The 20,273-nt window shown below is 43.6% G+C and overlaps 4 protein-coding genes across 5 annotated transcripts; 2 read left to right on the top strand and 2 right to left on the bottom strand.

The window, feature by feature from the left end:
- Positions 1–798: 798 nt before the first annotated feature.
- LOC136550546 (uncharacterized) lies at positions 799–6,000 on the top strand. 2 transcript variants are annotated; one of them, XR_010782327.1, is made up of 14 exons: positions 799–1,184; positions 1,279–1,319; positions 1,637–1,729; positions 2,023–2,097; positions 2,257–2,306; positions 2,504–2,593; positions 2,836–2,892; positions 3,252–3,321; positions 3,794–3,895; positions 3,972–4,024; positions 4,313–4,460; positions 4,549–4,633; positions 4,796–5,018; positions 5,106–5,476. XR_010782327.1 is itself a non-coding variant. In XM_066542150.1 (14 exons), exons 1-14 carry the CDS (start codon positions 923–925, stop codon positions 5,642–5,644), a joined length of 1,446 nt encoding a protein of 481 aa, XP_066398247.1. In that variant the 5' UTR covers positions 804–922; the 3' UTR covers positions 5,645–6,000. The 2 variants fall into 2 exon arrangements, 1 of the variants encoding a protein (XP_066398247.1); XM_066542150.1 differs by having other exon boundaries at positions 804–1,184; positions 4,796–4,924; positions 5,454–6,000.
- Positions 6,001–9,601: 3,601 nt separating this feature from the next.
- On the bottom strand, positions 9,602–12,345 carry LOC136552867 (pre-rRNA-processing protein ESF2-like). Its single transcript, XM_066544441.1, has 7 exons — positions 11,838–12,345; positions 11,276–11,327; positions 10,987–11,054; positions 10,653–10,742; positions 10,417–10,547; positions 9,931–10,065; positions 9,602–9,852 (listed from the first exon to the last, which is right to left on the bottom strand). Exons 1-7 carry the CDS (start codon positions 12,106–12,108, stop codon positions 9,832–9,834), a joined length of 768 nt encoding a protein of 255 aa, XP_066400538.1. The 5' UTR covers positions 12,109–12,345; the 3' UTR covers positions 9,602–9,831.
- A 2,092-nt stretch (positions 12,346–14,437) lies between these two features.
- Positions 14,438–17,151, bottom strand: LOC136550545 (elongation factor 1-beta-like). The gene is made up of 6 exons (XM_066542149.1): positions 16,958–17,151; positions 16,663–16,779; positions 16,445–16,517; positions 15,302–15,407; positions 14,995–15,108; positions 14,438–14,848 (listed from the first exon to the last, which is right to left on the bottom strand). The coding sequence occupies exons 1-6, from the start codon at positions 17,038–17,040 to the stop codon at positions 14,685–14,687; spliced, it is 657 nt and encodes a 218-aa protein (XP_066398246.1). The 5' UTR covers positions 17,041–17,151; the 3' UTR covers positions 14,438–14,684.
- A 1,021-nt stretch (positions 17,152–18,172) lies between these two features.
- On the top strand, positions 18,173–20,117 carry LOC136550543 (pentatricopeptide repeat-containing protein At1g01970-like). The gene is made up of 2 exons (XM_066542148.1): positions 18,173–18,607; positions 19,067–20,117. Exons 1-2 carry the CDS (start codon positions 18,176–18,178, stop codon positions 19,871–19,873), a joined length of 1,239 nt encoding a protein of 412 aa, XP_066398245.1. The 5' UTR covers positions 18,173–18,175; the 3' UTR covers positions 19,874–20,117.
- Positions 20,118–20,273: the final 156 nt, after the last annotated feature.

Raw genomic sequence — 20,273 nt, 5'->3', positions numbered from 1 at the left:
TTTTAGGTGTGCTTTTTTGCAAGTGTTTCAGAAGCATGTTTCGTGTTTCATCTGTCTTCAGACGTATGTTGCAATTGTTGCATCTGGATATTTCAAAAGTAGATCGGTGTTTGCATATGTTGCAATGTCACCCGCCTGTTGCAACTGCTAGAGGGGGCACGAGGGATCGGGCGAGGCGCAGACGTAACGTGGGGTCGGCCGGCATAGACGCTGCGTGGGGTCGGGTTGGGCACAGACGCCTCGTCGGGCTAGCGCTAGGGCAAAGTGTAGGCACGGACGTCCGGACATGCACATCTGGGCGCTAGCAGTACCGAAATTTTTAATAACTATCTAGGGCCGTGTTATAATAGCCAGACATAATGGTCACTCTGACTTCTCTCCCCCATCCATTCCTAGAAAATATTATTATAATATTTTTTAACTGCAATCAATTATTTTTTGATAATTAACTGATGTTTATCGTTAGTACACCAGCATTCAGATTTATATTTGAACTAACATAATAGTGTTGCCATATAATAATTTTTGGTCGACCCGTCATACCTAATCAGCCAGTGAGGCCACACCTTTTTTTTGTAGAATTGGACCGACCCGTTGTCTCACAAATTGGCCTTGAGGCCATAGGCCAGATCAGGGCCGGCCCATTCCTATCAAGAATTGTAGGCGACCGGTTCCATACATGTTTCGATTTCAAGACCGTTACAAAGCAGCAAAACGGTTCATACCCCGATAAAATGCCACGAAAAGTGTGGACAGTTCTGCTTCCGTGCACACGGCAGGGACGCTGAAGTGAAGCGGAGAAAGCGCCAGCAGCACTTTCCTCAGTCTGCGGTGTACCTGAGCCACACAAGCGCCCAGCTAGCGTGAAGATAACGCACCGCAGCGCAGAGAGAGAGGAACAACCTCGACAACGGCAATACCAATGGCATCGTTGTTGACCTCTCTTCACTGCAGCTACCCTCTACTGAGACCGTCGGTACGACGCATCACGCCTTCTCCGGTCTCCGCAACAACACCGCCGGTGCTCAGGCGGATGAGGACGAGGAGGCAACTGCGGCGATGCCTCTGTTCCCAGTACGCCGGCGAACGGCAGCCGCCGCCGCCGCCGCCGGAGCCGGACTCGCCGCAGCAGCTGGAGCGCCTCTTCTCAAACCTCAACCAGGCCACCATGAAGCACGAGCCTGGTAATGCACGGGCACTTCTTTTTCTCAAATATTTGCCTTTGATTTGTACGTACCGTGCATTGTAGGATGATTTTTGTGTCCCTTTTGGTTTCAGGGAGCGTCACCAGTTCCATCTTCCTCGTGGCCGGCACAACGGTACTGTACTGTACAGTTTCTCCCTTTATTATTCTTCCTCCTGCTGTAACTGTAATAAGAGCTCAAATCCTGAGTTAGGAATTGCAGGTGAACTGTAACCTGAATGAAAGAGAACTATATTGAGAAATCACAGGATACCCGATCGGCGAAACTGCTGACATACCATATTGCCCCACAGACTAACACTTGCGAACCAAATTTCATGTGAAATGGAGAACACATTTGAGCTTAAATAACTTTTTAGACACATTCACCCTCTGACTATAACATTTCTCATGGCACTTCACGTACTCTTATTTTTGTTCCTCTGCAAATAGGTTGGGGCAGGTATCCTTGCAATCCCTGCAGTCACACAAGAAGCTGGGTTCTTGGCCTCGGCAGTTATATGCATTCTCTGCTGGTTATACATGGTAATAGAATGTCATTGACTGGGTAAATTATCAACCGGCTTGTTAAAGGTGACACGCAGTCAGAGAAGCCTATGGAAGGTAAATCCTTTTGCATTCTGCTTCGGCATCAGTGGTAGTAGAACTCTAAAAAAAATCTGCATCAGTGGAAAAATCACCGTCGTTATAGTTGGAACTATTTTGAATATTTGTTTCTTGTGTCACCTTGGTACAGGACGGTTTGATAATTGACCCCAGTGCCTGTTTCGTTGAATCGTTTACAGTAAGGCAGGTTATGATTGGCATCACATTTCCAGGTTGTGACAGGGCTGTTAGTTGCTGAAGTAAACGTCAATACGATGTGTGAACTAGGATCTGGAGGCGTCTCCCTGGTAGATAACATATCCTCCTGTGATGATTTCCTTAAGCAAAATTACTGTTTAGGGGCAGTTAAAATGAATATGCAGTAGTAAGATTCAGTTAAAATTTCCCTATACATCTTTTATCTTGCATGATCTCAATGTAGTGATCTGAAGAAACATATCTTTCAGGTCTCAATGGCTATGCGCACTCTAGGGACATTTGGAGTACAGGCAACTTGGTATGATGAAATTATATATGGTAGAAGTTTATTTGTGCATAGAATACCAGAAAAGCTGACAAAATTACAATTGTAAAAGAAGGAACTTTGAGATCATAACACAAACTGAGCTGAAGAGTCAGAATTCCTATTTTCTACTCAATTAACATTCATATCTCATATGAAGAATTTCTGACTTTGCTTTCCTTTTGCTACAGCTTATCCTATTTATTTATACATTATGCACTTCTTGTCGCATACGTGGCACGCTCTTCAGATATCATAACAAACTCATTGGGTATTCCATTGTAAGACTTATCTTTTATTTTCTTTTACTTTAGAGAAATCTGTGTCATTGCATTAAGGATAAATGAAGTTTGTTACATCCACAAAACAACTACAGAAGATAGAATAACTTTAACTTTACCTATGGGTTGTAGAATCCTAAGAAGCCCCAAAGTGTCACTAGTCATCAAAGTGCACTTGAGTTAGGATTCAATGATTCAGTCATGCATTCTCTTAAGCCAATGACGGTCTGCTATGGTTACAGATGGGAGAGTGCTACCCTGTTTTCTTTGGCTTTCGGAGGGATTTGTTACTTTGGAAGGTAATTGTCAATTACTAATATATCAGACATCCTTAACATCAAGAATTGTAAACATATGAGCAAATGGCTCTTTTTTTTTAGATTTATAGCCTTTTGATTAGACTTGAAGGTTCATCACAAGGTATATCCAAGATATAAGCTGTGCCACCTACTGATTACATGCAGTGCTGCTAGGAATCCTTATTTTATGGATGTTGAGTGTCTTCCTAGCATTAAAAAGTGACTGTACAAGTAATTCTGATCTTAGGGATGGGTTAGTTAAATTCTTACTTGATTATGTTATAACTGTTTATTAATTACTACTTCCCCAAGAGATTATATTATATAAGAACTAAAACAAGCTCTATTGACGACCGCAGCCAGCGACTGATTGGTGCAGTAAATGGATTTCTGGTAGCCGGCATCCTAGCATCCTTCACTTCTCTTGTTGTAAGTGTTAATGCTATCAGATATGCACCAAAGTTGCCTGATGAATTTTACATTCAAGAAACTTGTTATAATTATTTAAAAAATATCTCATTAGAAGAACATGTCTGGTGGTTAAATGGCAAAGTGATAAAACAACAGAAGGCATTTCCCAAAATATATTATTATGTCATGGAGAGAGAGAGAGAGAGTGTGTGTGTGTGTATGTCAGAGAGAGAGAGAGAGAATAATTGTAGTTCAAGTACACACAGGTACAACAAATGGCATGAGTAAAACATTCATAAGCTCAATACTTATATGCAGATAGGTTCTTTTGACACGAAACATGATCATTTTTTTTATAATGTGGTGTGATTGTCCTTTTTATATACTTCTATTTGGACATAAAGGATGTCCTTGTCACAAATTTAGATCATCATACAACTTGGAAACTCCTTTGGCGTAGATAGCAACTTACCATATGTGGTTTACACAGGTTGTGGCAAGTGGAAACCTACAGTGGAGTTCTCTTCTTGAAGCGAATTTTGCTGCCGCTCCACAAAGTATACCAATAATTGCTCTTTCATTTGTATACCAGGTAATCCTTATTACCATCCATATTTATTTGAATAAAATTATCTTCTTGACACTAGACTGAGTATTTGCCCTAACAGAATGTGGTTCCTGTTCTCTGTACAAATTTGGAGGGAGACCTGTCAAAAGTACGGTAAGATTTCTGAGAATCTGAGGATAACTTTGTTCATAAATGATAACACCTAATTAATTCTTCTCTATTAATACATACCCTGCATGCTCTTGCCACTAGTTCTTCAAAAAAAAGATAACACCTAATTAAGTACAGAAGTTGTGATTTGTGCCAGTTAAAGGTGTTACCAATATTGTTGGCCATGCAATAACAGAGCTATTTATACAACACTGCAACAGTTTTTCAAACTAAATAAACATTCTGAATCTCTGCTAAATTGACTACGCATATCATTTATGGGTTTTGCAGAACAGCTATCGTGGCGGGTACTGCCATACCCCTGGCTCTGTTCCTAGTATGGGATGGAGTAATCCTGGGGACACTTCCAGACCTTGCAGGGAGCAGCACTGTTTCTGATCCCTTAGAACTACTTAGATCAAGTAATGGGATAGTGGGGGTAAGTATTTTTCAAGTTGTTCATACAGATTACAGATACAGTTCTTTGGAAAACAAAAACTAATTTCAACATGCCTTCTGGTTTGCAGCCTATTGTTGAGGCATTCTCATTTCTCGCTATAGGCACATCATACATTGGATTTATTCTAGGACTCTCAGACTTCCTAGCAGACTGTAAGTGTCTTTACTCCATAGCAACCATATTTCTCAGCTAAGCCTCAGGAGGAACCACTCCAATTTTTTGTGGGAGAGATACCAAGCCAGCAATAATTTGTTATCATGATTCTGGACTAGTGCTTACACTCTTCGTTCTCATCTGTTCTGTAAACTTTGCAGTGCTTAAACTACCAAGTGGCCAGAATAAACCACTGCCATACATATTAAGTCTTCTTCCTCCCCTTGTTCTGTCACTGCTTGACCCGGAGATATTTTTCAAGGCATTGGACTTTGCAGGAACTTATGGAGGCAAGGATCCTTTTACTGTATCTTAAACTTTGTTATCTCACAGTATGTTATCCTTACAAACATATGGCAGAATGGGACAATAGCGACAGTACAAGTACATCACTCATTTTTTTCCCCTTCCTATTTGATATCTTCAAATAAACAGCACATGATATGAATTTCACCTGATTACCTGAAGCAGATCAAGGTTTTATCATGATTGGTAACTGGGAGTTCAAAGTGCTTGGCTTAGGTTCAAAACACAAGGTCAATCAGGGTTAAGAAAAAAGATAAGACAAAATTTTAAAATCAAACTATTATGTTGACCCCCATGAAAAGTACTCCTTGTGGCTACGAAATCTTAAAGCGATAGCACATGAATAGAAGTGTCATATATCCATATGATTATATCTCTTTTTTGTGATCATCTATAAGCTATTCCAGTAAGATGTTATAAATAGAAAGAAGTATAGGACATTCATCTGACTAATGACTGCATATATACTACATTTCTTAAAATGAACTGATACCTTGCATGTACTGTTTTCAGTTCTAGTACTCTTTGGAGTTTTTCCTGCGGCTATGTCTTGGTCAGAGAGATATTCGGGTGAGTTGGAAGCTCCAGTACCCCCTATAGTCCCAGGAGGGAAATTTACTCTCTCGGTTGTTACGGGAGGTGCACTGTTTGTGATTGTTTCAGAGATAATCAAGGATATAATGCAACTACAAGGATTACACTGACAATCAGTGCAAGTGAAAGGACATATAACAGTTACAACTTGCAATAAGACTGTCGGTGAGATTTTTGTTGCAGTAATACGGTCTGCGGACTAACGGACATGTAGCAAAAGCATAGTCAGAACCCAAAAGCAATCAAGTGCAGCACGTGCTTGCAGTTTAATCGAGCATCGATGCTGGAATTGAATTGTTTTGATGAGATTAGCAGGAGATATTGTCAAACACGAGTTGTATAATGTGTATTCCTTAGTCTCTATATATATGATTAACTATAGAGTGAAGAAAGAAAATCAGCAGTAAAAAGAGAAACAACCATTTGACAAAATTATTTACTTGGATTTACAAGGATTTGATGGGTAGATGTGTATGTAACAATGTAATTTCTTCATGATTCTTCTCACCATTTCCTTGGACCTACCATCAAGATCGATGCATGAACTCATACAGTCATATCTCTACAGTATTAATTACGTACCAAGACATACAAGGTCATCCGTGATGTGGAAATGTAAAGAAAAATATGCACAATTAACTATAGAGTGAAGAAAGAAAATCAGCAGTAAAAAGAGAAACAACCATTTAACAAAATTATTTACTTGGCTTTACAAGGATTTGATGGGTTGATGTGTATGTAACAATGTAATTTCTTCATGATTCTTCTCACCATTTCCTTGGACCTACCATCAAGATCGATGCATGAACTCATATAGTCATATCTCCACAGTATTAATTACGTACCAAGACATACAAGGTCATCCGTGATGCGGAAATGTAAAGAAAAATATGCACAATAAAACAAGTACCTTGTAAATGGCATCGTTCGGCTTCTTCTTGCTCAGAGATGTGGCAACTTGAATCCATTAGAAGCTCGGCCCGCAGGATTAAGCAGGGGCGGAGCTACAGGGTGGTCCCTGTGGTCCGTGGACCACCCTGCGCTCAACCCAACCAAAGCTCATCGGTAGAGTTGGGACTGGAGAGATCAGCCTGTGTCCCCCTCGGCCTTCTGCGTACTGCCTTCAGACATCGCCCATGTGAGAGTTCGTGCATTCGCGTAGACTTCGCCCCGCCGCCCCTTTCTATTCTTCTCCATGCGGCCATGCTGTGAAGCCGTTGGGGGTGGGCGACGCTGTGAGATGGCGAGCGCAGCCATCGCTCATCTGGGACTCCACGATGGTAAACGCTGAGCAGCTGCCCAGCTGATACGTGCATCTAAATCCTGAGATGAAGACAAAACTGACAGCTGCTAAGCCAAAGCCAATTAGCCTGCTGCGGTGCTGCCATTGAAATGTTATATAATTCTCTTGCATATTTGTTGAAACATGAAGAGGAGTGGTGATATTGTTTCCCTTTTTCAAAATTATGCATCAAAGAAGTAGTGGCATACTATACTTCAACTATTAGGGGTACGTAATATAGCTAAATTCTACCTTACAAAAGCTATAGTCCTCTATTTTACGAGGTTTATATGTCCTTTTTATCTTAGTTGTGTTTCATAATTTATATACTTGTACGCCGTCTTTACAGGTCAAACAAAATTTTAGTAATGGACCACCATAGCTACGAATCCTAGCTACGCCACTGGGATTAAGCCAGCCTGAACGGCAACGCGGCCCAAACTAATCAGCCAGGCCCAACTTGCGCGTCGCGCCATCGCATCGATCGCTTCATCATCATATATAATGACATGCCACGACGCAAAACCAGGACCATATTGACACGCGTGGATCCAACACCCAATCCATGGCGGGCGGCGGCGGCGACGTCGTCCCCGTCTCACCGCGTGCAGAGCAGCCAGCAGCCAAGAAGAGGAGGACGGCGGAGCGGAGACACCAGGCACAGGCAGCGGCGCGGCTCCCGCTCGACATCATCATCGCGGAGATCGCGGCGCGCTCCGACCCGGCCACCCTCGTGCGCTGCGCGGCCATATGCAGGGACGCGCCCCGCCGTGCACTGGCTATGCCTGACCGACGTCGGGAGCTACGTGCTGATGCTTCACGTGAGAGCGGCGCGGGTGAACGAGACGGCTCTCCCCGCGTAGCTACCTCCTGGCGACGGATTCGGCTGGCGGGAGCCCGGTCGTGCTCGTCGCCGACGCCGAGAATATACGCGCGTGGGAGCAGTGCAAGCGCACCAAGAGCAAGATGTGGAAGGCGCAGCCGCAGGTGGTCATAGAGAAGGAGGCCATCCTGGGGTTCAACGACGAGGTGAAGGAGGCCGGCCTGCGGTTCAACGACGAGATGGTTAAGATCTTCGGGAGGGAAGAAGGGACGAGGAGGACGAGGACCATGTGTGGTCCTGAGCTATTGTGGTTCGGAGAGAGGAGCGGCGCCGTGCTCCTCGAGACTCATGGCTGCTGTTTGCTCTGGCTGGATCTGCACTCCAAGAAGATCGTCAGGTGCTTCTCTTCGGAACGTCGGTTGTCATACGAAGTGTATTGTCCCTACGAGGTGGATCTTTTGTCTTGGGTGCCAACCTTCAGCAGTGCTGTTACCATTTGATTTTTCATTTGTCATCAAATTTGCCTTTTTTTTTTTCAATTCGGGTGTCTCGAGTGCTTGGCAGGTGTGTGTCTATCTGCATATATACGAGGAAAAGCTTGTATGCGTGAGGCATGCACGGCTTGGTTGAGACAAAAAAAACAACATTCCAGCTAGTATTTCTAGTTATAATTCATTTAGTTTATTCATTTGCTTTTTTCCAATTCGGATCTCTCTTTTGCATGGCAGATGTATCAGCACATATATGTGTATTAATAACTATGAAAACATGCATGGATTATGCACCCCTCAGTTAAAATTTTCTTTTTACGTGCATGATGGATTGATATGCCTCATGAATGTGCAAAATTAGGATATCCTGCTTAGCATTTTGCTTATACATATAGAAGAGAGAGAGAAAGAAAATAGAAGAGTTGTATCTTGTTTCCACCTAAGGCTCATGGATTTCTCTGTCACTCGTGATGTCCACTTGCAGCCATCATCACTCTTTCTCTCTCGCTTTGTTTCTCACCTTTCGCACAATTGACAACAGCCATGCCAAGGATGGAGCTCTGGTCGCAATTGGTCTACAACGGATCTAATTCGGAGGATCTGGCAACCACTAGCACCAACGATGATCATGTGGCCATAGGCAGCTGATGTGGGAGGAAAAGGGAGAGGTTGGCTGCACCGGTGGTCAGAGGAGCCCAAAGCCAAGAAGAGAGAACAGGTTGGCGAGGCATCTTTCATGGGCGTAGAAATTAACTAGCCGGCAGCGTAGGAGTCCTCAGTGGCGGCCAACAGAGCCGAGGAGGAGGAGGCCATCGGCGAGAGGAATTGAGAGGGGGGAGAGAGGGTGTAGGCAGGAGAAAGAAGTAGCTAGTGGCACCTCAGGCGTCCTCAATGGCAACTTTCAAATAGTTAGTTAGATTGGGCTTAGAAATAATAATAAAAAGAACATTGTAGTGGAGGGTTGTTTGAGCTGTGAGAGAGTTGTTTTCTAGGAGATCATGCTAGATATAGAATTATCGCACCACTAGGTTGTCTTAGTTTTGTTTTTATAGTTGTAGGAGATAAGGGGATTAGTTCGAGCCTACCTCAGGTATATATTGGAACGTTCCAAAACTATGGGTCGATGGGATCACGCAAGATGACGTTGAGAAACAGTTTCAACGTTTTTTTTTTTTTGCCTCCACTGGGTGACCATGGTTGTCAGCTTGCACAACCTTATCTTTCACCAGCTTGGATCTAAATCTAATGACCACAGCACCATGTTCCATTCCTCCGGCAATAAGAAATCACCCACCATCTATTCATCCCACCCGCCCATGTTCCCTCGTGTCTCTTCCGTCATCTTCTAGCGCACACAGCATAGCTACAAGCTGAGGCACTGAAATCCCAGGCAGGAGATAATGCCAATGACAGTTGCTCATGATAGTTGTTTCAACTACAAGAGAGCATGCGTTTCAGTTTTACAAAGATGTCGGTCAACAGGCGCTGGCAATCAACAGTCCTTTCACATTCAATCGCCAGGTCCCAGAAAACCTTCCAGGGCATATCAGCAGAACAAAATGTTTCTGAAAGTTCCTACTTACCCACAACAAAAAACGCGACTTCATCTACAAAAGTTGGAAGTACGAAATGAGCTCTATGATCTTGCACTATTCCATTCAGTTCAGCGTGCACCAACCCACACTGAGAGATAGAAGGTGGTCATGATGAACCCCCGAATACCTGCAATACCATGAGGTTTGTTAATAACTGGTGGACACAAGAATTTTGAGACACATTTCCATGAGAACTGAAACTTACCCCAGCTAAAATGTCTTTTGAAAGCGTAGATTTAGTTTTGGCATCCGTCTCACCAACTGGTTTCTTTTGAGGAATTGGACAAGCAGTTTTTGTTTCTGGGACATTACTGCCTTCTGCTCCTTCCGTCTTCTGCTTCTGTTTCAGTCAAGGATAACAAGTTTATAAAATTTGATGGCAAGTCACAAGAGATTGTATTAGACAACTATGACAGTATACTCCTTGGCAATTACATCCTCTACTAGGAGACTAGGATAGGGAAACATGATTCGACCACAAAACAATAAGTTCGACCATAATCCATAGAACAATGAGGTCAGATACTTTACATTTGCGATTGTTCATTTGTGGATTAAACAAAAAAAGAATCGATGAGAAAATGCTCTAATATGAGTATGGATTAAGGGCCACAAACAAGTATACAGACTAGTGCCAACAGATAAACAGCAACACAAGAAAATTTTGATATCTATGCAAAATACGGCGAACCTTTTTCCTGCGCTCTTGAATGTGTTTCAATGCGCGAGACTTTTCAATGTTGGACAGGTAGTGATCACGTTGTTTCTTTGCTGCTGCTATCTCCAAGGTTAATTTCTGCTCTCTGATATGAGTTTTCTCAGCTGCATTATATTCAAAGGATTATAAAAACTTAGAAACCTCTTCTAATCATCAAGAACTTTCACCAGAAGTTTAAATAAGTTTTCTATTTTGGAGTTTTCACATACCCATTTCACCAACAAGATCATCCCATTTGAACTTCCTGAGGTATTTAATGTTCCAAATGTCATAATAAAATGGAGATCTCTTCTTCCCGCCTAATAACGTACAACATCAGCAGAGATTATTGTCCAGTGGTTACCAAGTAAAACACAAGCTCTAAAGCACATATAGTATGATCTCCGTGAAAGAACTATACATCTAATACCCCTTCAAACAGGCTGACAGTCAACAACAAGAGTAAAAAATGTGGCGGCAAAAAGCAGGGGGGTCATACATAATAATACATACAACTAACAACCAATAATAGCAAAGAAGAATAAAATGGCAACGAGAACACACCTATTTGTTCACCATTAAGCAGATTAGCCACTCTCTTGGCAACACTCTTCTTCGCAAATTCAATCCACCTAAAAGATTTTGGTAGCAGAATGAGTACGTACAAATATTGAAGAGAACACTAGAAAATGTTTGGAGGCTTCAGTAAAACTATTCACAAATGCACTAAAGCTGGTGCTGGTATGAATATTGCACATGCTTTACTTCTAGAGTAATATTTCAGATGAGGAATGCAAAGTTCTTCAAAGCAGTGCATCTGTCTTTTGTGTGTGTATGTCCTGCCGAAACATACCCTTCGGAGTAAGCCTTCGCTTTAACAGTAGTATGCTTCCGATGACCTTGACCTGAAGGTGGGCATGACATATATGAATATATAAGAGACTTTTAATCAGCAAACATTGAAAAACTAATATGGTTATATTTTTAAGTTCTTAATGTCATATATTGAGAAAAATAATAAGCTATGTTACATGACCAATAAAGAGAAGCTGAAGTGATTTTTCCCTTAAATCAGACATCTAAGTTCTAACACATCAAAGAAAGAAAAAAAGAAAATCAGTGTACTGTTGTGGCAACATGCACTTCCATTAGTATGGAAACCACAATTAACACCATGCAATGAGGCACTGAAGTTGATATTTTTCCTCTATCAAGAACTACATTTTCACAAATGGAAGCAGCACAAGCAACATGAAAATTGAGTGTCTCCCCCATAATCCAACCACATCAGACGATGAAGGCTACCACGCAATAGGATTAAGCTCCTGAAATATGCACTACGCTCTGCAGCTAGCTACGCCTACGCCCACCAAAACAGAAGAGAACACGAGCATAGATTTCAGGTAGCTGGTTACCTTCAGGCACGAGGTAAATCCTGAGCACCTCGCCGTACTTGGAGAGCATCTGGCGGATGTGCGACGGGTTCATGTGCGGCGGGACGCGGCTGAGGTAGCACACCCCACGCTTACCGATCCCACCCAGGCTATTCCCCAGCCGCTTCCTCTTGCCCCCCGCTCCTTCCCCTCTTTCATTCTCGTCCTCGCTTCCAAGGCCCTGCACGCCGTCCTCCAGGAAGTCATCTTCCTCCTCATCCGTGAACTGGTCTCTCTCGGTGGGCTCCGCCATGGCTAACTGACTCAGGGCGGCAGGCGGTAGGGGAGGGAGGTGCCTGTGCGTGCGCTCCTAGCGGTGGTATCCCTAGGCGAGGAGGCGGCAGAAGGGAGCTGGACGGCGGCTGGTTGCAGCGCGGCGCGGTGGGAACGGCGGGTCGGGCGTGGAGAGGCGGCGATGGGGTTTAACGGGAGGAGTTTGGGTGGGCTAGAGGAGGACGACGGGAACAACTGGTTGGGCCGCATAGGCCCTGGGCCCCAGAGGACGGGTCGGGATTTCCTTCCGTGGGCTGAGAGACGTGGTTGACTGATTGGGCCCCAAATGAAATCAGACACTACTCAAAAAGATAAAAGAGAGTAATGCAACACTGCTCATTGAATCACTGTCCAGCTTTTCTGCAGATTTGACGAGGATGGAGATCGCCTGTTCTTATACAAGATAGCAAGAAACTGTTGGCAAATCATGCGACGGGAGGATAGGCCTGCGCAGGTTGCCTTCATCTTCTACTTGAGACTTCAGAGCGAGGTAGTATGTATCGTTAGTCATTACCAAGGTGGTTACATACTTGCATCCTTGTAGACACTGACGACACTCGAAATACCATTCATATTATATTATCCTCGAACGGACTGCGGCAATCTATTTACTTTTGTGAGATAGGCAATATTATAATTTTGAGTCCCTAATTTTGTTAAATGGTGCATCGCACGTTTCCAAACTTGTTAAATGGTGCATTATAAGTCTATTTTTAGACCATGCTAAACTGCTAACCATTGTGGTGCATATACCATCGTATTCCAACAGAGAATCATCTTCCATATACGACAGCACTAGCGTCCGGACGTCAGGACGCCCGTGGCCGCTTCGCCCCGTCTGCTCGGATTCGGGCGTCGCCCTCCATTTCCACACTTGCATCCGAACCGTCCGCTGCCCACGCTGCTCGAATGACTCGCCCCCGCCACTTCCACACCAGCGCGGCGCCCGTCTCTTCCAGGTTGCCCGAAAGACTCGCCTCAGCCTCTTCCACAACAGCACCCGCGCGGCCTGTGCCTCCTCCCCACACCGGCGGCGGCGGCCTACGCCTCCTCAACGCGTCGGTGGCCGCGCTTGGCCCTGTTCGCCCTCATGGACACCAACGCCGGTGGTCTGCACGAATATGAAACACTCGAATGCAACATACATTTGAAACAGATGCAACATTTAGGACATAGCTTACAACATGTGTGTGAAACATATACAACATCCAGATAAAACAATTGCAACAAGAAAAACACTTATTGTAACATAAGACTGAAATGGTTGAAACATTTGGAACATACTTATGCAACATGTGTGAAAACATATGCAACGTCCAGATAAAAAATGATTGCAACATACGTCTGAAAACAGATGAAACATTTTGAACAAATGCTTGCAACATGCTTCTGAAACACGTGCAACATATACAACATGTGTAACATCCCCGATCCACTTTTGTAACATCCATAAGAAACAACTACAACGTACCTTTAAAATGACTGAAACACTTAAAGCATACATTTCCAACATAGGGGGGAAGCCTAGGCCGGTCGATTCCAGCCGTCGGGGTCAGAGCCGGCAGCGCACGAGCACCACCGCCACCGGCACTAGGCTTGGCTCGGCGGCGACGGTGGGGGATGGGGGCCGAGGAGCACCATGGCCACCGGGGTCGAGACAGTTAGGTCGCTCGGGTGAGAGACGGCGCCGCCGAGGGTGGGGAGGGGGCCCAACCGAGGTGGAGAGCCGCCCACTCCCCCGCAACACCACCACGCCACCCTCGGATCTGCGATCGTTGGGGGCCCCAGTAGGGGAGGACGACAGGTGTTAGTGGAGGACGATATGTGTTAGTGCGCTGCGGCAGGGGATGAAGAGCACGGAAGGGGTAAGGGCGAGAGCGGAGCAAGGCATGCATGAGTTGATTTTGTTTTTTTAGACGCGCGGCTCATGCGGCAGTGAATGGAGCGAGACAGCCTTTCAGACGTCTTAGCAGTAGCATTAGCGTTCCATATACCATCGTCTTCCATATATACCTGAGAATCGTCTTCCATATGTAAAGTGGATTCGGATATAACATGGATACGAGTACAGCCAAGACTTATGATTAAACCATCATTTTGGATAAAGAAACAGAGAATCGTCCTCCATGTGTGGAGTGGATTTCAGATATAATATGGATACAAGTACAGACAATACTTATGGATTAAAAAACAGATACAATATCGATACGAGTGATATAATATCGAGGATGGATTAAAAAAACACCATTTTGGATTAAAACCCCACATCATTTAGCACAACTGGTATAGATTAGAAGACTCGATCAAAATTAAGCATTGCAAAGAGAACTCATTAACTTTAGACGCAGAACCATTGTAAACTCATAACTTTAGACACATAACATCGCCCAGCAGTTCTGCTATTTCAAGATAAACAGATATTCAAAAATCTGGCAGCACTCAACAATAAACTCCAACCAACATTTCTATAACAAGGTAACTAGAAGGGATAAATTCTCGCATCCCAGCACAAACTTTAAGCGCTGCCGGCCGTTGCCCAATCTCAGCATCTGAACTCTAGATCTTGTTGAAAGCAACAATGTCGCAACTCTGAACGTACTCATTGATCGGCTCTTCCGTAAGGTGATCCTCAATTAGGCTGTCGACGGACACAAGATCGTCGACAATCGTCAACATAATAGTCATCTTCTTGATGCCGTATCCAACAGGCACAAGCTTTGCTGTATCACAAGTTCATGTCAAATGGTTAATACAGACAAAAGCTTTGTTGTATTCCAAGTTTATGTCAAATGGTTAATACAGACAAATCGGCAGCATAGCATAGTGAGCAGACATAGCATAGTAAGCAGACAAACAAGTAACTTACATGCTCCCCAAGTGAGACCCTCCATCTGGACACTGCGAACAGCCTCCTCCAGCTTCTTCATATCAGTTTCATCGTCCCATGGTTTGACATCCATAAGGACAGAGGATTTACCACCTGTAAATATATGTAAAGCCATAAATAAGTAACAAGACCTAAAAGTCAAACTTCTGCAAGAATTCCAAGTGATTATAAGAAACACTAACAAGACCTAAACGTCAAACTTCTGCAACAATTCCAAGTGATTAAAAGGAACAATATAGGTTAACACTCCTAACTGAAAATTATCCTAACTGAAAATTATGCATACTTTCTTTCTTTTTGGATGAGGCCTTGGCAGCGGCACGCTCATCAGCAGCCTTCTTGTCCTCCTCGGTTTCATCCCCGAAAAGATCAAGGTCATCATCATCCTCAGCCTGTAAAGAATTAAAAGCTTACTTCAACAAGGATAACTCAACAACATAAAAAATGTTAAAGCAATGAGATTCAAGCCTATGACAAACTACATTACGGTTTCCAGATTTTAGTTTCAGTTAGTTGAGATTACATCAGAAGACAGTGAAGACAAAAAATGCATCGATATAGAGCATCCTCAAACTCCGCTACTATTTCAAGATTTTAGTTTCAGTTAGGTGCTGTTTAGTTGCACTTCATTTTGCAAAATTTTTCAAGATTCCCCGTCACATCGAATCTTTGGACGCATGCATGAAGCATTAAATATAAATAAAAAATAAAACTAATTACACAGTTTAGACGAAATTCACGAGACGAATCTTTTAAGCCTAATTAGACTATGATTGGACACTAATTGCCAAATAACAAGGCCTTAGGAGATTACACCAGCAGAAGACAGTGATGACAAAAAACCAAGCATTGATATAAAGCATCCTTGGCATGCAATCAATCACACAACGATGAAGACAGTGATATTTAGGCCAGTCTCAACGAGAGTTTCACAAGAGTTTCATTTGCATTTAATAGCCTGCCACATATGCACTTTTGATGACATGGCAACATTTTAATGAAGAGAGAAGAATTGGGCTTCATGGGGATGAAACTCTCTTGGCTCAGTTACCAACTCTTTATGAGTCATAGAATTAAATTCTCTTGGCTCAGTTACCAACTCTTTATGAGTCATAGAATTAAATGTCTATGAAACTATGGAATGAAACTTTCCATTGAGAGTGGTTGTTTCATCAAGTTTCATTTCATTTTATATGACATGGCAGTCTTGGAAACAACGAAATGAAACTCTCCCCTGAGACTGGCCTTATAATACAATCTAAAAATCAGAAACATAGATCGACTGGAATTTCTTCTTAAGCAATCATTGAAAATTGTACCATGTTAAATCGAACAGAACAGCAGTGCCTCGTTGCTTGACCAATAAGACAGATGGATATAAACAAAAAAAAAAGATGGGGCAATATGGCTTAGGACGGGGAGAACAAACCTCAGCAGCAGGAGCAGCTGCTGCAGGAGCTGATCCCGCAGGCAGATTTACAACAACAGCCTTACCAGGGAATCTGCAACCAGTGAAAGACATCAATCTACGACACTTACAAATTTGCAATTTGCAATCAGTGAAATAAATCAAACCTGAATCTGCAACCAGTGAAAGACATCAATCTACTACAATTACAAATTTGCAATCAGTGAAATAAATCGAACCTTGAGGCTACAGCCGCAGAGATGGTCTCGTACCAGCGGGCAGCATTAGGAAACTCAACGCCAGGGTTCGACGGCACTGCCGCAAAGACCTTAATGTCATCCTTAGTAATCGCGTCACTGCACAGACAGCAGCACAAGCACTATAAGCAAACACAACCCGATCGACATCACAAGAGAGATCTGCTGAATTTAAAGCGAAAACATCAAGGTTTCTTATCACGGTCATCATCGGAGTAACTAAGCAAATCGCTACCAATCAACAGATCTAATCAGCTACAAGTGTAGCAGTGCTCACCCTGAAACATAGGTCTTGCCCGCTAGGTGTGCCTCCAGGGTCTTCAGGCCGTCGGCGGTGTGGAGGTCGGAAAAGACGGCCATCGGATCGGCGAGGATTACGTCGTCAGCTGCGACTTCTCGGGGAGGGTGAGATGAGCTGCGGCTGCGCCTAAAATCTCAAACCCTAGAGACGGAGAGGAGCTGGCCGAGTCGCGACCGCCGCTTATTTATACCGGGGAATTCTCTGTGTGTCATAAAAAAAAATCCCAATGGTCTGTGAGCCCTAGAAAAATTATGTGGTCTTTAACGTCATTGTTTCAATTTATTTTTATCCCGGGGAATTCTCTGTGTGTCATAAAAAAAAATCCCAATGGTCTGTGAGCCCTAGAAAAATTATGTGGTCTTTAACGTCATTGTTTCAATTTGTTTTTATCCTCCATGCCACTGTCGTCAGTTTAGGCTTTAACGTCGTCAAACTGTATGTGTAAAAAGTCAAAAATAAGTTTAAGTTTAACTATGTCATTAATTTTTTTTTTTTGAGTATCTTAACGACATCAAATGAAAAAAAACTCAAAACTAGAATATGTAGATCTCGTCGAGATCTATAATTTTTATATAAAAATTATCTTTATTTAATTCCGCAAAAAATGATTTGATATGATTAATATAACTTAGAAAAATCATGTTTTTTACGGAATTAAATGAAAATAATTTTTATATAAAAATTATAGATCTCGACGAGATCTACAACTTTCTAGTTTTGAGTTTTTTTTATTTGAAGTCGTTAAGATGCTCAAAAAAATTAATGACATATTTATATTTAAAGGTATTTTCGATTTTTCACACCTGCACTTTGACGACGTTAGAGCCCAAACTGACGGCAGTGGCATAGAGGGCACAAAAAAGTTAAAGCAGTGACACTGAAGATCGCTGAACTTTTACTGAGGCTCACAGGACATTGCGATCTTTTTTAATGGCACACATGGAATTCTCCCTATTTATATCTGGCGGCGCTGGCGCGTGTGGGACCCACTTATCAGAGTCGTGCACGAGCCGCACACCGAGCGCCCGTGTGATTAGGCATCTACGGTGAGGATATTCCCTAGCCATCACGGCGATCGTACGGGCCGTCGGATCGGCATATTCGATCAACGGACGGCTCAGATCTATCGTCTCTTTGGATAGCGCCTCCTCATCCTCTCCGGCGCCGTCCCGCCCGCCTTGCTCGGCCACTCCCATGGCCTCCCTCGCCATCCCGGCCTTGCGCTCGGCGGGAGCCAAGCTCACCAGCACCATCACACGCAGGAAGCACCGGAAGCCCGCTTGCCAATGCGCTTGCGTGTCCGGTGGCCATGACGGGGAGTTGTCGGCTCTGGCCGCGGAGGCTGAGGCAGAGCAGGCGGCGGTGAGCGAGGCCAGGCCAAGGTTTAGGTGGGACGCGTTCGGGTCCGACCTGATCGAGTCGCAGCAGCGGGCGGTCCGGAGCCTGTCTCCGAAGCTGCCCAACCGCTGCAAGGCCCTGGTGGCGCGCGTGGTGTGCCTGTGCCCCGGGGACGAGAGCCTTGGCGCGCTGCTAGCGTACTGGGTGAAGGCGATGAAGCCCAAGAGGGCGGATTGGTTGCTGGTTCTCAAGGAACTGAAGGCCATGGAGAGCCCGCTGCTTACTGAGGTCAGTGACACAGAGCATCTCCCTACGACCCTACCCGTCGTCTGTTACAACTCTGAACTTCTGAATCATTGTGTGCTGTTATGACTGTTAGGGAGTGCTTGCTGAAGTTCTGATAAAAAAAGAAAAAGAAACTGTGAAATGACCATTTTCCATGTTTCTTATAAAGTAGTTGATTCGAACAGTTGGTTGTACAGTGCTCACGGATAATGAAACTTAGATCATTTGGTGTTGTGTTTCGACCAAATGTTCTCGACTAGCTACTGTGCTTGATTGAAAGCTTGAAATGGTCACCATTGCCATTTCTTTTGCCCACAATCCCCTCACTAACTGTAATTTGCTAAGGTGATGACAATTACTCTGTTAGCAATAGGCTTATGAGTCTAGTAATTTAACATGACCAGCTGATGAGTCAAGTAATTTAACGAAGGCCGGTATGTCCTTCCGGTATATGTTTGGTAGGTACTGGAGCATGCATTGCTGGAAAATTCTTTCGAAGCAAATGTTCGCGACTACACCAAGTTGATCCACATCTATGGCAAGCAGAAGCTACTGCAGAAAGCTGAGGATGCATTTGCCGCCATGAAAAGCAGAGGTTTCCCTTGTGATCAGGTCATGTTGACTGCAATGATGGACATGTACAGTAAGGCAGGAGATCTGACCCACGCAAAGGAAATATTCGGAGAAATCGTGTTGCTTGGTCTTCCACTGGATAAGCGCGCATACGGTTCAATGATCATGGCTTATATCAGGGCTGACATGCTGCAGGAAGCAGAAGATTTAATCAAAGAAATGGAGGACCAGCAGATGTTCGCAGGAAAGGAAGTTTACAAGGCATTGCTAAGAGCATATTCATACAGAGGCGATTCAGATGGAGCGCACCGGATTTTCGATGCCATACAGTTTGCAGGGATAGTGCCTGACACGAAGTTGTGCGCGCTTCTGGTGAATGCTTACTGCCTCTCAAATCGAATCGATGAAGCTGTTTGTGTAATCCGTAATATGAGAAGCGCAGGAGTCAAACCTTGTGACAAATGTATTGCCTTGGTATTGGGTGCTTATGAGAAGGTGAACATGTTAGAAACAGCACTGGAATTTTTGACAGAGCTTGAAGAAAACGGTGTTTCAATTGGCCAAGAGCCCTCTCAGTTGCTTGCGGCGTGGTTCAGGAAACTTGGGGTAGTTCATGAGGTCGAACAGGTTCTGAAAGACCTCTCATCAGAAGACATGACTAGTAAACAAAGTTTTGCAGTTTCTTTAGAACAGTAGTAGTGATCTACTGGTAGCAGTGTTAGATGTTTTGGCAATGTACTTCAACAACAACAACAAAGCCTTTAAGTCCCAAACAAGTTGGGGTAGGTAATGTACTTCCGAACAAATAACAAATATCACTCTTGGATATTCACTAACCAGAAGCTGCACCATGTGACGTACATCCAATAGGATAATTTCAAGTTTTCAATGTTGCTAACTCAAATATCAAATTTAATACCGAGCACACATATCTTCAGGACATTCAGATGTGTGATAAATTTCTCTTCAATGCTTCCTTGTTCCTGTATCCGAGATACTTGAGTTTTTCTCAAGTCAATTGACATCCTTAATTTCCAAAGATAAATACTGCAGGCTTGCAGCAGCTGTACTCATTATGCGTTGTAAGGGTTATACA

The sequence above is a fragment of the Miscanthus floridulus genome, chromosome 4 (assembly GCF_019320115.1).
Source record: "Miscanthus floridulus cultivar M001 chromosome 4, ASM1932011v1, whole genome shotgun sequence".
NCBI classification, from domain to species: domain Eukaryota; kingdom Viridiplantae; phylum Streptophyta; class Magnoliopsida; order Poales; family Poaceae; genus Miscanthus; species Miscanthus floridulus.
The sequence above is the reverse complement of the archived record's forward strand: the minus strand, read 5'-3'. Positions and strand labels throughout refer to the sequence as shown.

Coding starts and splice junctions, on each gene's coding strand:
- LOC136550546 (XM_066542150.1), top strand. CDS start 923: ATGGCATCGTTGTTGACCTCTCTTCACTGCAGCTACCCTCTACTGAGA. Junction 1,320..1,636: donor TCCTCGTGGCCGGCACAACG/GTACTGTACTGT, acceptor CTCTGCAAATAG/GTTGGGGCAGGTATCCTTGC. Junction 4,634..4,795: donor CTCAGACTTCCTAGCAGACT/GTAAGTGTCTTT, acceptor TAAACTTTGCAG/TGCTTAAACTACCAAGTGGC.
- LOC136552867 (XM_066544441.1), bottom strand. CDS start 12,108: ATGGCGGAGCCCACCGAGAGAGACCAGTTCACGGATGAGGAGGAAGAT. Junction 11,328..11,837: donor GATTTACCTCGTGCCTGAAG/GTAACCAGCTAC, acceptor GCCCACCTTCAG/GTCAAGGTCATCGGAAGCAT. Junction 11,055..11,275: donor GCGAAGGCTTACTCCGAAGG/GTATGTTTCGGC, acceptor AAAATCTTTTAG/GTGGATTGAATTTGCGAAGA.
- LOC136550545 (XM_066542149.1), bottom strand. CDS start 17,040: ATGGCCGTCTTTTCCGACCTCCACACCGCCGACGGCCTGAAGACCCTG. Junction 16,780..16,957: donor GGCAAGACCTATGTTTCAGG/GTGAGCACTGCT, acceptor CTGTCTGTGCAG/TGACGCGATTACTAAGGATG. Junction 15,408..16,444: donor CAGCTGCTCCTGCTGCTGAG/GTTTGTTCTCCC, acceptor AATTCTTTACAG/GCTGAGGATGATGATGACCT.
- LOC136550543 (XM_066542148.1), top strand. CDS start 18,176: ATGGCCTCCCTCGCCATCCCGGCCTTGCGCTCGGCGGGAGCCAAGCTC. Junction 18,608..19,066: donor AGAGCCCGCTGCTTACTGAG/GTCAGTGACACA, acceptor TATGTTTGGTAG/GTACTGGAGCATGCATTGCT.